Source organism: Glycine max, chromosome 10 (assembly GCF_000004515.6).
Source record: "Glycine max cultivar Williams 82 chromosome 10, Glycine_max_v4.0, whole genome shotgun sequence".
NCBI lineage: Eukaryota > Viridiplantae > Streptophyta > Magnoliopsida > Fabales > Fabaceae > Glycine > Glycine max.
The window spans coordinates 1,798,827-1,811,106 of NC_038246.2; the positions used below are offsets into that span (position 1 = coordinate 1,798,827).

Below are 12,280 nucleotides of genomic sequence, written 5' to 3' on the forward strand. Positions count from 1 at the left end.
TCTTAAAAAGTCACAACGGTTAAAAATCAGTATTATTTTTTAACTTTTAAATGGAAAGTCACGACGTCGTATCAGTTCAGTGCTTCAGGCAACGATCTAGGGCTAGGAGCGTAGCGTAGAGATAACGGCGTCATTTTTCAGCGTAATTCCAACTTCATCTGTTCTCTCCTATATCTGAGACCTGATAAAGATTCCATCTTGCCACTTGGGTATGTCCCATTCTGAAATTTTCCCCCAATCCCCAATAGCATGTGCTTTGTTACATTAGTATCAATCAAGTACAGGACCAAACCAATTTAGTTGAAGCATATTGGTATGTCATTGTAACTCAATTTATTGTTTTATTTATGTCAACCGTGACGCGAATTGTTGATATTCAACACTGTGTTCTGTAACATTTGTATATTATGAAGGCAACATTTTGAAGCTGAATTATTGTTGGTCCTCCCTCCCACTATTAGTGCAGATGGTGGGTGGTGCGAGGTCAGTTCCTGGCATCACAGTGGGGACTATGGATTCCTAGACATCAGGTTCTGCTTGTGAATGTGATGTTTGTATTTTATTTTCTTTTCTCCATTCACCACGTTACCCACGTATTAATCTAGGAATATGTATGAGGAAGTTATGCTATTCTCCCCTATGACAACGGTTAAAAATCAGTATTGTTTTTGTTTTGGTGTCCTGCAACCATCCTTATTAAGAAGAATTTGTGGTGCATGACAACATTTTTGTATAGAAGATGGTGATTAACGTCGTAGCTACACCACTTTGGTATAAAAATTAGAGAAAAAATGACTATGCATCGACACCATGAATACAACAATTTTATACCGTCATCTAATCACTATTTACTAAAAGTCATACCAACAGTGGATTATGGATGACACTGTTATATTGTTAGAGCATAGTCATTCAACTCTAAAAATTATTTCATGTATTGTGCAAATAATCATATCTTACTAAATTGAATTGGTTTATAGTGACTTTTGTTTGTTTATTTATTTGAAGATTACAATCTAAAGAAATCTTGAGGGAGTAAAACATAACCTACACAAATTATTAATACTGCTGATTTACTTGATCAACTACTTTTTATTCATATTTCAAATCGAAAAACTCTTTGCATGGATTTTGTTAACTTTATTTTCTTTTTCTTTCCGTTAATAAGAAGCTTTCGGTGGTTAAGTGCATGTTTTTTCTTTTTTCCTTTTTAAAGTCTTAATTTATGATTTGAGTACAAGCCTGATTGTCATAACTTTTGCTCATATCATATTTTGGAGATTCCTAATGAAAAACCGAATACACTATAACTTGTGCTTGTGCATGGAACAAGCAACCTGAGTTGGCTTTATAGGTTTGGTTTAATAAACTAAAATACATCGTTAATCTTGTACTTGGAATTGAGATACCTATTTTTAATATATTTATTAAACAAGTACAATTCAATACAAACAATTTCATTATATGTCATTTCTTTAGATTTGTCTGAGTCATATCCAGTCTTTATGTTATTTAAAAAATTACACCATCATTTTTATTATTTTTTTCCTTCTATGCAGGGTGCGTATTTGTTAATTTTCTGATATCAAGTTAAAATTTTTACCCAAATTCCAAATGCCCGTTTTTATGAAAATCAGAATATATTTCATTTTATAACTGAGCCTTGCATAGTTGCATTTGATAACACGTGCATGCCATGGCTGACAGTCATGTCTAGCATAGGCTTGACTTACATTATACAAAAATTGAGAATGACATAGTGCACCAGAACAAGAAACGAAGAATTAAGAGTACAAACAGACTAGAAGCTCTGTTACTAAACCTTCTGATATATAGTAGTCATAGCTAGGAACTATGTAGTAATATTATTAGCTTTAAGAAGATTAGAGCCTCTTGTTTGATCCTCTGAGGTGATTTTGCATTGCATGGCTATGAACTCCAGATAAATATAGCTCTAGCCCTCAAAAGCAACTGGGCAAGCCTGTTTTGGACGTTGAGGCATATGACTTCGTCAGCACCACCTATAAGTTGTTGTCCAATGAACACTGCTGGTACAGTTGGGCGGCAACCAACCTGAATCAGTGCCCTCTCTATTTGCTGACCATTTGTCATTTTGTCAATCTCGATAACCGTAGGGTTGGCACCAAAGCTGCATATGAGAGCTTTCACAGAATGGCTAATGGCACAAGTGCTCTTGCTGAAGATCACCACTGGCTTGTCAGCAGTCAAAGTTGCCAGCAAGTCCATTGCTACAAAATATGAGTATTTAAAAGGAGTAAGAGTTGGTAAACTCTTAACTAATGGTACAATTGGCTTGAAATTGTTTTTGTTTTGCTCTGTTGAACTCAAGCTCTAGAGAAGGTCTATTTATATTAGCTTCAGCTGGTTTATTCTGGTAGATGACACCGGATAGTATGTAGAATAACATCCGAAAAAGAATAGATGTTCTAAAAGTTTTGTCATTAGTGGATTCCCTATATTCCCTCTTTGATTGCTTGATGGTAACCACCCATATGCTTTATTAGCAAAGTGAATGAGGAGTAACTTATTGCTGCCTCATTGTATCCAACCCATGATTGTGGCTATGTACCTATTGTTATGTTTGTAGCTCTATCATTTGCAAATGCTAATTTGTCATGGAATATTAATACATTAAATTTCAGACTGCATTGTGAAAACTACCTCAGGATAAGGCTAAATCATTAATTTTTCCCTCGTTTTCACATGACAGAATGCTTAGTTGCCTGTGTTTACATGGAATATGGACAATTGGAGAGCTGTTGGATTAGCAACTTTTATAGCATGTTTGGTTTTGCATTTACTAAGAGAGACTTATGTTTTATATTTGATTTTTCTAGAAGCTACAACTGTTGGATGGGGATGTGATGCATTGCATGTACGATTCAGATTGGAATACAAACACCTACTTAATTTCTTAACAAGATTAGCATAGACTTTAAATACCAAATATATGCCCGATAGAAGAGATGATAGAAGAGATATTTGGAGGGAGAAGATGCTGATTGAAAGGTAATATATGCCCGATAGGATATGCCTATTTTTGCTAATCTAGCCCAAATATATCATGAAAATCTACACAAGGATCGCATAGAAAATGGGGTCAGAAAACGCTACCCTTGGGTGCCCACCAATTTTTACATTTTCCCACATTGTACTATACAGGGGAAGATGCTGAGAAGATGTTCTGTGCTTTAGAGCATATGAATTTTATCAAACAGTGGCAAACTTAGCACAAGCCTGTGGCATATTCCATTCAATCGTCGATTCTATGGATCGTTTTTCATTGAGTTATTTAACTGGATTAATATCAATATTATGTGGTGCAAATACAAAAGTATTGGATGGTAGGTTTATATTTTTTGCTTCCCCGATTATTCTAGTAAACTTTATAAGGATCCATCACCCTTTCTTAGGCATCTTTTGTTGATTGGTGTCATTAGAAACTTTTCAAGACAACTTTAATCTTATACAGAAGCCTAATAAGGAAAGCTCAAATTCTATTTTATAGGTAACTCAGTTCATCATTGATTTTTGAATAGGCTTAAATATGTTTTTTTTTTCCTATAATTTTTTATTCATTTTTAATCTTTATAAGTTTGTATTTTTTTCGTTTGTCTTTTAAGATTCTCTTTTTTCATTTTTAGTTTTTGTAAGTTAACACTTACAAGGACCAAAATTGAAAAAAAATCCAAATTTAGAGGGACTAAAAATGAATAAAACAAAATACAAGGATAAAATTGAAAAAAATGCAAACGTGCATGGATAAAAAATGAAAAAAAAATCATCAAAGTTGAAAAAGTGTAAACTTATATAGATGAACAATATATTTAAACCTTTTTGAATATTTGTGAAATGCAAACACAACAAAGAATATAGCAAAGTTTGATCAGGAAGTTAAAACAGCCTTGCATGTAGATAGAGGATATGCTTGTTGGTGAATTTTCCTACGTTTAAAATACCATTCAGATAACAATAACGTAAATGGATTAATGCTCGGTTAGTAAAGAGAAGGAGGTCCTCCACACAATGTCAGTAATTGTTGTCATTATTTGCAATGGGAATACATAAAAGAAGAGGCGATTCCTTTGCTATTTGATTGCGCTTAAAAAAGAGAAAAAACTGAGAGTTTGTAATCTCAATTCAGATATGCATCCAATTAAATGTTTCCTTTCTTTCTCAGGCATTCCATTTCAAGATAACATTAAAATTACATTGTCGTATGTAGACATTATTCATATTCTTCTAGCAACAGAATTTAACACGTGGCTACAGCTTGGAAAAACAACCCCTTGGCTCCTTGTCCCAAATTCTATATCTTAGGATGTTCCACAATACATATAAACGGCTCAAAAATAAAGCGAAAGGTCACTTGATCCTCATAATGTTGTCATTTGAACTAACCAAGTGACTATCTGCATATTACAGCGATTAAATGTGCATAAGCATAGTAGAAACTTGTAAATCCACAAGGTTTTGGTTTTCTAATTAATATTAACATTCTTCTTAATTATAAAATTTTGAAACTTTTTATAGGCTTCCTATAATCTTTGAAACTTGTGAGGCTTGTGAAGCAGAGTTATTTGGAGACTAAAGTCTTGTCTGATATCAATTTTAAAAATGAATTTTTGTTTTTAAAATGAAAAAACAAAAAATCTTTTTGTGTAGCTACTTTTTAAAATTTCTTATTAATTGTTTTAAAATTGAAAAACAGAAACAACTACAGACTGTTTCTATTTTAACTTCTTTTTTTTAATTCTAGAAAAAGGAAACATGCATAGAAGGATATTAGAAAACAAGGAAACATATTCTCAAAATAAATTTACCGAGTATTTTTTTTTAACTTTTTCATCTCTATTTTTTAAAAAAATTAATACTTACAAACAAGTCTTATTTTTTATTTTCTCCTAAAAAGTAATTCTTCAAAATTATTTTACAAGAGTTTTTCCAATGCCTGCTTTGGCAAAGTGTAAGAAATTTACTCTGTATGTTAGCAATTATTTAGAGACTGACAAAGCTAATGAAGCAGAGCCCCGGATTTTTGTTTGACCCAAGCATAATTGTTAACATACAAAGTAAATTTCAAGATTCTATATACTAGTTGATGAAATTTGCTAAATGCCAACCCATAGATGTTCATATGCTCTTGAAAGATGTGAATTGATTGCTTAAGTTGTAAATTCAATTGAAATCCTTCTTCCTTGGGCTCTTATATTCCAGTTAAATAATCTAATATTAATTAACTTTAAAGCTAGGATTTGAATTCTCCCCAAGTGGAGGATGGAATGTTGAGGTGCTAAGTGTGTGGCTTCCAGAAAATGTCTGTAACACTAATAATCCTTGCTGTTCAAACGCTGTCTTGATGCAGGCGAAGATATAGTAGAGTGGAAACACACTTCTGATGGGTGTTTCACGGTTTTAGTTTACCACAATGATTAATGCTTCTATTAATTTGTTTTAAAAAAATGGTCTACCGGTGATTCAATCACAACATCAAGGTTTTTGCAGTCTCTGCAACTATAATTTTGATTGTAGACCGAATTTGTCCATATACAATATAAATAAATGCGACAAAATCGCAGCTGCGACCACACTTTAAAACCCTGCTCAATGCTATTTAATCCCTTAATTATAGAATAGAAGCACATTGAAATCATATTTTTTCAACATTAACCAAATAAGGCAACAAAAAAAAATCTCTATTTTTGCTTCTTTTATTTTGGCAATCACCATTTTCTATCTAATAAAACGAGCATATCTCAACCACAACACAAGAATAATTTATCTAGAATCATCTTTCACAGGTGAAATATTTGATTAAGACAAGTAATGTGTTTGTAAACAAGTTAGACACGGCTATCCAACACAACAAATAGTTGTTTTTGGTGTTGAGCTGGACGTGATTTTACATTAAACTTAGATCTCAGGTTAAAAACCAAGCACGCACCTATGATACCCTTCCATTCACTTCAATCTTTTGTCGTAATAGACAAGAATCCAATTAGTTTTTTTTTTCTTCATTGAAAGGAATTGAACTAATTTTTCTTTCCAAACGTTTAAAATGTTAGGAGAACACGTGTCTTTTGCAAATTGGTAGAAATATCCTACTTTGTGAGAAAGGGTGCAGTGAGGACTGAAAAGCAGGCTCCAAAGGGAGAGCAAAATATCAACCAAGCCAAAAAGTTTAAGATTGGTCATAGGTGTTTGGTGAACAGAAAGGGTTTTAACTATAACCCTCTAATAGTGATAACAATATGAGAGTTTTCTAGGTTGTTAAGATGTTTTGTTTATATCCTTTTTAAGACATTACTAGTACATTCTGATTTTAACAACACTGTACTGAAGAACTCCTTATGTTTATGTACAGATTTGTTCATCATGCGTTCTTATTTACTTTGAACAACTAAGAGTAGTCCGCGACATCATCATTCAAAAAGGAAAACGGAAAGATGACGATAATATATACATTGCCGCTAGGTTCACGCATGCTAATTATTGTTGCACAAGAATACACGTAAGTATGAACCTGATTGGAACACGTACGCATGCAACAGATCGATGTTCCGTGTGTGTGTATATATATATATATATATATATATATATATATATATATATATATATATATACATCAATTCCTCTTTTTTCTACTCATCTATATTATTTCAGATATCACTGCATAAGTACATTTCTGTCATAGTTGAAAATTGCATATAAGCTTAGGTTAGATGATTTTATCATAAATTACACCTTTTGAGTAGTAACATATATGTCAGCCGAGATGAAATTTCAAGTAAAATTTAGGACAGAACTTAGATGTTCTTGAGGTGTTTAGAGTTCTTCAATTAGAATTGTGGTTTGTTAGTAATCTGGATAATAAATGTTTACATTAAAATATGTTACAATCAAGAAGATGAATTGATTGTGGAAACAGAAATTAAAAACAGAAAGCATTAGTGTTATTTTATTAACAGAAAACAGAATTAACATACATATCATCTGTTATTAACATAATAACAAAAAATAACTACCTAACTAAGGCTATCAGCTAATCCCCCATCTAACCAACTAACATTATACTACATACAACAAAATATCATGCAGATTACTTGAGTGAAACATCATCTCAAATTAGATGAAAGAGAACAATACAATGTTAATAAGCCATTTAAATTTCCGGTTCCTTAAATATATAGAACTACCTGTTTTTGGTAAAATGGAAGAGATGAAAAATGATCAAAGTAATTGCATGCCAAATGTTCATTTATATATTCTTTTAAAAAAGGAAGTTAGAAGTTTTTTTTTTTTGAATAGGAAGTCAGAAGTTCTGACACCTCAGTAAGAGTATTCATATATAAACCAATTGAATCCAATAAAAACTGAAAGATCCAATTAAAAAATTAAAAACGGAATAAACTTAAAACCAAATTTTTTAATTAGATTGAATTAGATTTTTTATTTGATTTTGAGATTGTACTAATCAATCCGATTGAAATTGAACTCACATTTGTCTATAAAAATTATAAATTTAATACAATATATACTACTCATATTTATATTTTTATGTCTTCTATATTTATAAAATTATCATACACTTATAGTTGTACTTATTTATAAAAATAGATTAGTTAGAGATAATAATTTATTAACAATTTCAGTAAAGGTATATAAATGAAATTATCAAACGATTTACATAGTCTATATTAAAAGAATTTTATTAATATTAACTATTTAATAACTTGTAGATGAGATATTAGATATTTTTAATGTTTATTATATATCTTATTATTTATTTAATATTTTCTAATAAGAAAACTAAAATTAATAATTGATCCAATTCAAACCAATAACACTGCTAATAATATTTTCTAGTAAGAAAACTAAAATATGAAATAAATAAAGTTTAAGATGAGATGGACCACGCATTGTGACTTTATTTTAGTAAGAGAACAAAGGCATGTATATAACCAGATAGCCAGAGTTCAAAATCTTTTTATTTAGTAGAAATTAATTACTTTTGGTTCGAATCCATATAGCCCTGGCATATTAATTATTTAGAGCAGCAGTGGTGCTAACTCATTCCGAATATGCAGACTCGTGACACTTTGGGGGCCACCAATAAATTGCTGTCCTATAAACACAGCTGGTACACTTGGCTGACACCCCATTTGAAGCAGTTCCCTTTCAATCTGTTGGCCATTTGTCATTTCATCAAGCTCATAAACTGTGGGGCTTGCGCCAAAGCTAAGTATCAGTGACTTGATGGAGTGGCTCATGCAGCATGTGCTCTTGCTGAAGATCACCACAGGCTTTTCAGTTACCATGTTTGTGATTAGGTCCATGATCACCTAGAAAACACCTATAGCTAATAAAGCAATAATAATGCTAGATAATGGATCAGCTTATATATGAAGTGTTTTTGGACTTGGCTATGTGGAAACTGAGTTCCGTTAAAGGGCTATATATAACTTGTTTCATAGTGGTGAGGATTGTATTGTCGCCCAAGATATCACAAGAGCATCTCCATTTCAGCACTTCTCTTTAATTTTTTTACACATTTTAAGTGATCGAGTCCCACCATTATATATCACTAATTTTTTATATTTTACAACATAACTCTTTTTTTCATTTTAACTCAATTAATTTGATAGAGTGTATGAACTATTATAAATTCTTGATATTTATCTTTGATTCTTACATATAAAAAATAATAACTATTTTTTTCAACTTAACACTACAAATTTTACTAAATGAGTCCTATAAATAATCTCACATCCTTAATTATAAATTTCATATAACAAATTTTTATCAATTAGTTTTTTAATATTAAATGACTTAAAAAAAGTTAATTAAGAACCGAATGTTTAAACAAGAACCTACTTTCTAAGAGATGCTTAATATGTACAAGTACAACTCCAGTTGGCAAGATAATATTAAGTATCAGTGCTTCATTGGTAAGCATAAGTAATATAAGTAGCACCTTTGAAGGTGGCCTAATAGAAAATGAATAAGATCGTCGAGGAAAATTTCACTGGATTAATTCCCTATATTTGCGCTTTTGTACTGCATTGCATGTGTTCTATTGGTAACAAGTTGCCTATTTGCTGATAAAAAAAAGAAAAAGAAAAAAGTTGCCTATTTGTGGAGGTAAACGTAAACCTAATGAATCCAAAGACTTCTTCAAGAATAGGATTCATGGTGGTGCATGAGGCATATTTTATTTTTGTCCATATCCGTCTAATTATGCCACATGCATCTCACCACAGTGGTATAGTTTGTACTTTGTAATGCTCTAAAATTACTCCTCTTCGGCAGTTACATTGCTTTTAAAGTACAGAACAATCTAAATAGTCTACATGTTTTCAAATCACATACTAGTTTGTCTTGTATCGGATGACCAGACATGAAGTAGTGAACTAAAACAATATCACACGATTAGAGAACTTCCTCGTGTGTAAGATTGAAGACATGTACTTCTTTATAACCCTAGAACACGAAATGACCAGCCTGCATTAACAGCACGTACTGATAAATTAAAAAATAAGATCATCTAAGACTATGACTTATCGTGTTAAAGTTTGAACTTAAGTTTTGTTTGATTGAATGAAAAAGGAATTAAAATAGCTAAGTATATTGTCAAAAACTAAAATGCATTTTTAAGGTCGACAGAGGCTGGAACAAATTGGGACTGAAAAATTGTTCGTTCTAACTTGTAAACATATGTTGTTCTTGTTCCGTTTATTTATCAAACTAGTGTTTTTCATAATTATGGATTTTTATTTTATTTATAAATGAGCTATTCCCACAACTCAAAGCTAACACTTCTATTGGAATCCTCACTCAACTCAATTCAACCACAATTTCTCGTTCCTTTAGACCTGGGATAATCTGATAAGGGGAATATGTAGTAAAAGCTGTTAAGGAAGAAACAAAAATAGAAAAAGGTGTGAAAATATGCGAAAAAAAGTAATGGAAGAGCGCATCAAGGATTATTGGATCACAGAAGCAGCATACGTTTTTCAGCATACAAAATTGGACCACATTAAGGTTGCTAGACATTATATCTGTCATCGTCTGGTTGTTGCTACTTGTTATTTAAATCATTATGCTTAAGTTTAATTTTAAATTTTTTTAAGATGTGAAGGAGTACGTATATTCTCCTGATTATTAGTGACGATAATAATACGTTTAAACATGTGAAAAATATGGAGTTCTACGTGGACCAAACTATTAGATTATGGTCCTTAATTAAATTGATTGCAGTGATAAAATTTGCAAATCAATGTCAAAGATTTCTGCTAGCGGAATTGAATTCAAGTACTTTGCTATCTGTTTGTGCATGTTATCTAGAGTGTTTAAATATCTTTAAATTATTTTTGTAACTGCATATTTTTTTTTATTTCAGTTATGGATTAATCGTCAATAAGTGATTCTTATACTTTAGGAGCAAGTCACTTTTAATTTTCAATTTTTCTGAAATTAATAAGTGATTAATTTCTGTTTTGCTATATATTATATTGTTGTTCAGAACAATTTGATTTAGACAAAATTATTATATTTCCTTCACATTGTATTGTCTCTCTTCTTCTTTGTTTATTATATTTTTCTGCTACAAAATTAACAATTAGTATCAAGAGAAATAATCAGAGTGAAGACTTATCTAGGTGGTAATTTTGCTTATTCCAGAATAGTTGAAAAAATTTTGGTAACGATGCCGAAGAGGTATGAAGCATCTATAGTCTCATTGGAGAACACAAAGGATCTATCTAAGATCACATTGGCAGAAGTGGTACATGCTTTGCAAGCCCAAGAACAATGAAGACTGATGAGAGAAGATCGTGTGGTTAAAGGTGCACTTCAAGCCAAGCATCATGACTCTGAGAACAGCAGAAAGAAAAATTTCAAGAAGAACCAGCCAGCAAGCAATGAAAATGGTGCAAACAACCAAAATAAAGGTAAGGAAAAAAGGAAAAATTACCCACCTTGTCAACATTGCGGAAAATTGGGTCACCCACCATTCAAGTGTTGGAGAAAACCATATGCAAAGTACAGTAAGTGCAATCAGCTTGGACACGAAGCTGTAATTTGTAAAAGCAAATTTCAGCAACCTAAAGCCAATGCCCAAGTTGTGGAGCAAGATGAAGAAGATTATATTTTTGCTGCAACATGTTATTCGATGAGGAGCACTTCTGAATGTTGGTTGATTGATAGTGGTTGTATGAACCACGTATGATAAGACTCTATTCAAGGATTTGAAGCCAACTAATGTCTCAAAGGTCAGGATTGGGAATGGTGACTATATTTCTGCAAAAGGAAAAGGAACCATTGCAATTTGAATGTGTTCAGGTACCAAAATAATATCATATGTTCTTTATGTATCTGAAATTGACCAAAACTTGCTAAGTGTAGGTCAATTGCTTGAAAAGGGATTTAAATTGTTCTTTGAACATAAACATTGTCTTATTTGTGACGTTGCTAGCCGGGAAGTTCTAAAGGTTAAAATAAGAGGTAAAAGTTTCTCATTTGATCCAACAGAGGAGGAGCATGCAACCTATTTCACTCATGTCACACCCACGGAACCCTGGCACAAGAGATTGGGTCATTGCCATCTTGAAAGAATGCTAGATATGAAAAAAAAGGACTAGGCAAAAGGCTTACCAGAATTTTCTTATAATTTATCAAATTGTAATGCTTGTCAATTTGGTAAACAAATCAGAAAGTTATTCTCAAAATTAGCTTGGAGAGCCTCTCAAAAGTTACAGCTAATTCATATTGATGTTGCAGGACCTCAAAGAACATCATCACTAAAAGGTAATCTCTACTTTGTTCTTTTCATAGATGACTTTACAAGAATGTGCTGGATTTTTTTCTTAAAATTCAAGCATGAAGTGGCTGGAGTATTTATGAAGTTCAAGAACATGATAAAAACCCAAAGTGGCTGCAAGATTCAATTTCTAAGATCAGACAATGGGAAGGAGTATACTTCAGCAAAGTTTAATCAATTCTGTGAAGAAGCTGGCATTGAACATCAACTCACAGCTCCATACACTCCAGAGCAAAATGGAGTTAGTGAAAGGAGAAACAAAACCGTGATGGAGATGGCTAGGTGCATGTTGCATGAGATGTAGCTGCCTAAAACATTTTGGGCAGAGGTAGCTAATACGACTGTTTTCATGCAAAATTGGCTTCCAACCAAGGCTTTGAATGATAAAACTTCATTTGAGGCTTGGTATGAGTTTAAGCCTTCACTAACCTTTCTTAAAGT

General features: G+C 32.0%; 2 protein-coding genes and 1 long non-coding RNA gene across 3 annotated transcripts; 1 reads left to right on the forward strand and 2 right to left on the reverse strand.

Moving 5' to 3' along the window:
- Positions 1–31: 31 nt before the first annotated feature.
- On the forward strand, positions 32–3,250 carry LOC106794949 (uncharacterized). The gene is made up of 3 exons (XR_001383028.3): positions 32–313; positions 414–530; positions 2,859–3,250. It is a non-coding gene; the product is annotated as an uncharacterized lncRNA (long non-coding RNA).
- Positions 1,615–2,668, reverse strand: LOC106794948 (monothiol glutaredoxin-S1). The gene has a single exon (XM_014762901.3). It carries the CDS (start codon positions 2,245–2,247, stop codon positions 1,930–1,932), a length of 318 nt encoding a protein of 105 aa, XP_014618387.1. The 5' UTR covers positions 2,248–2,668; the 3' UTR covers positions 1,615–1,929.
- A 4,682-nt stretch (positions 3,251–7,932) lies between the features above and the next one.
- On the reverse strand, positions 7,933–8,436 carry LOC106794875 (monothiol glutaredoxin-S6). Its single transcript, XM_014762788.3, has one exon. It carries the CDS (start codon positions 8,355–8,357, stop codon positions 8,070–8,072), a length of 288 nt encoding a protein of 95 aa, XP_014618274.1. The 5' UTR covers positions 8,358–8,436; the 3' UTR covers positions 7,933–8,069.
- Between the last annotated feature and the right edge of the window lie 3,844 nt (positions 8,437–12,280).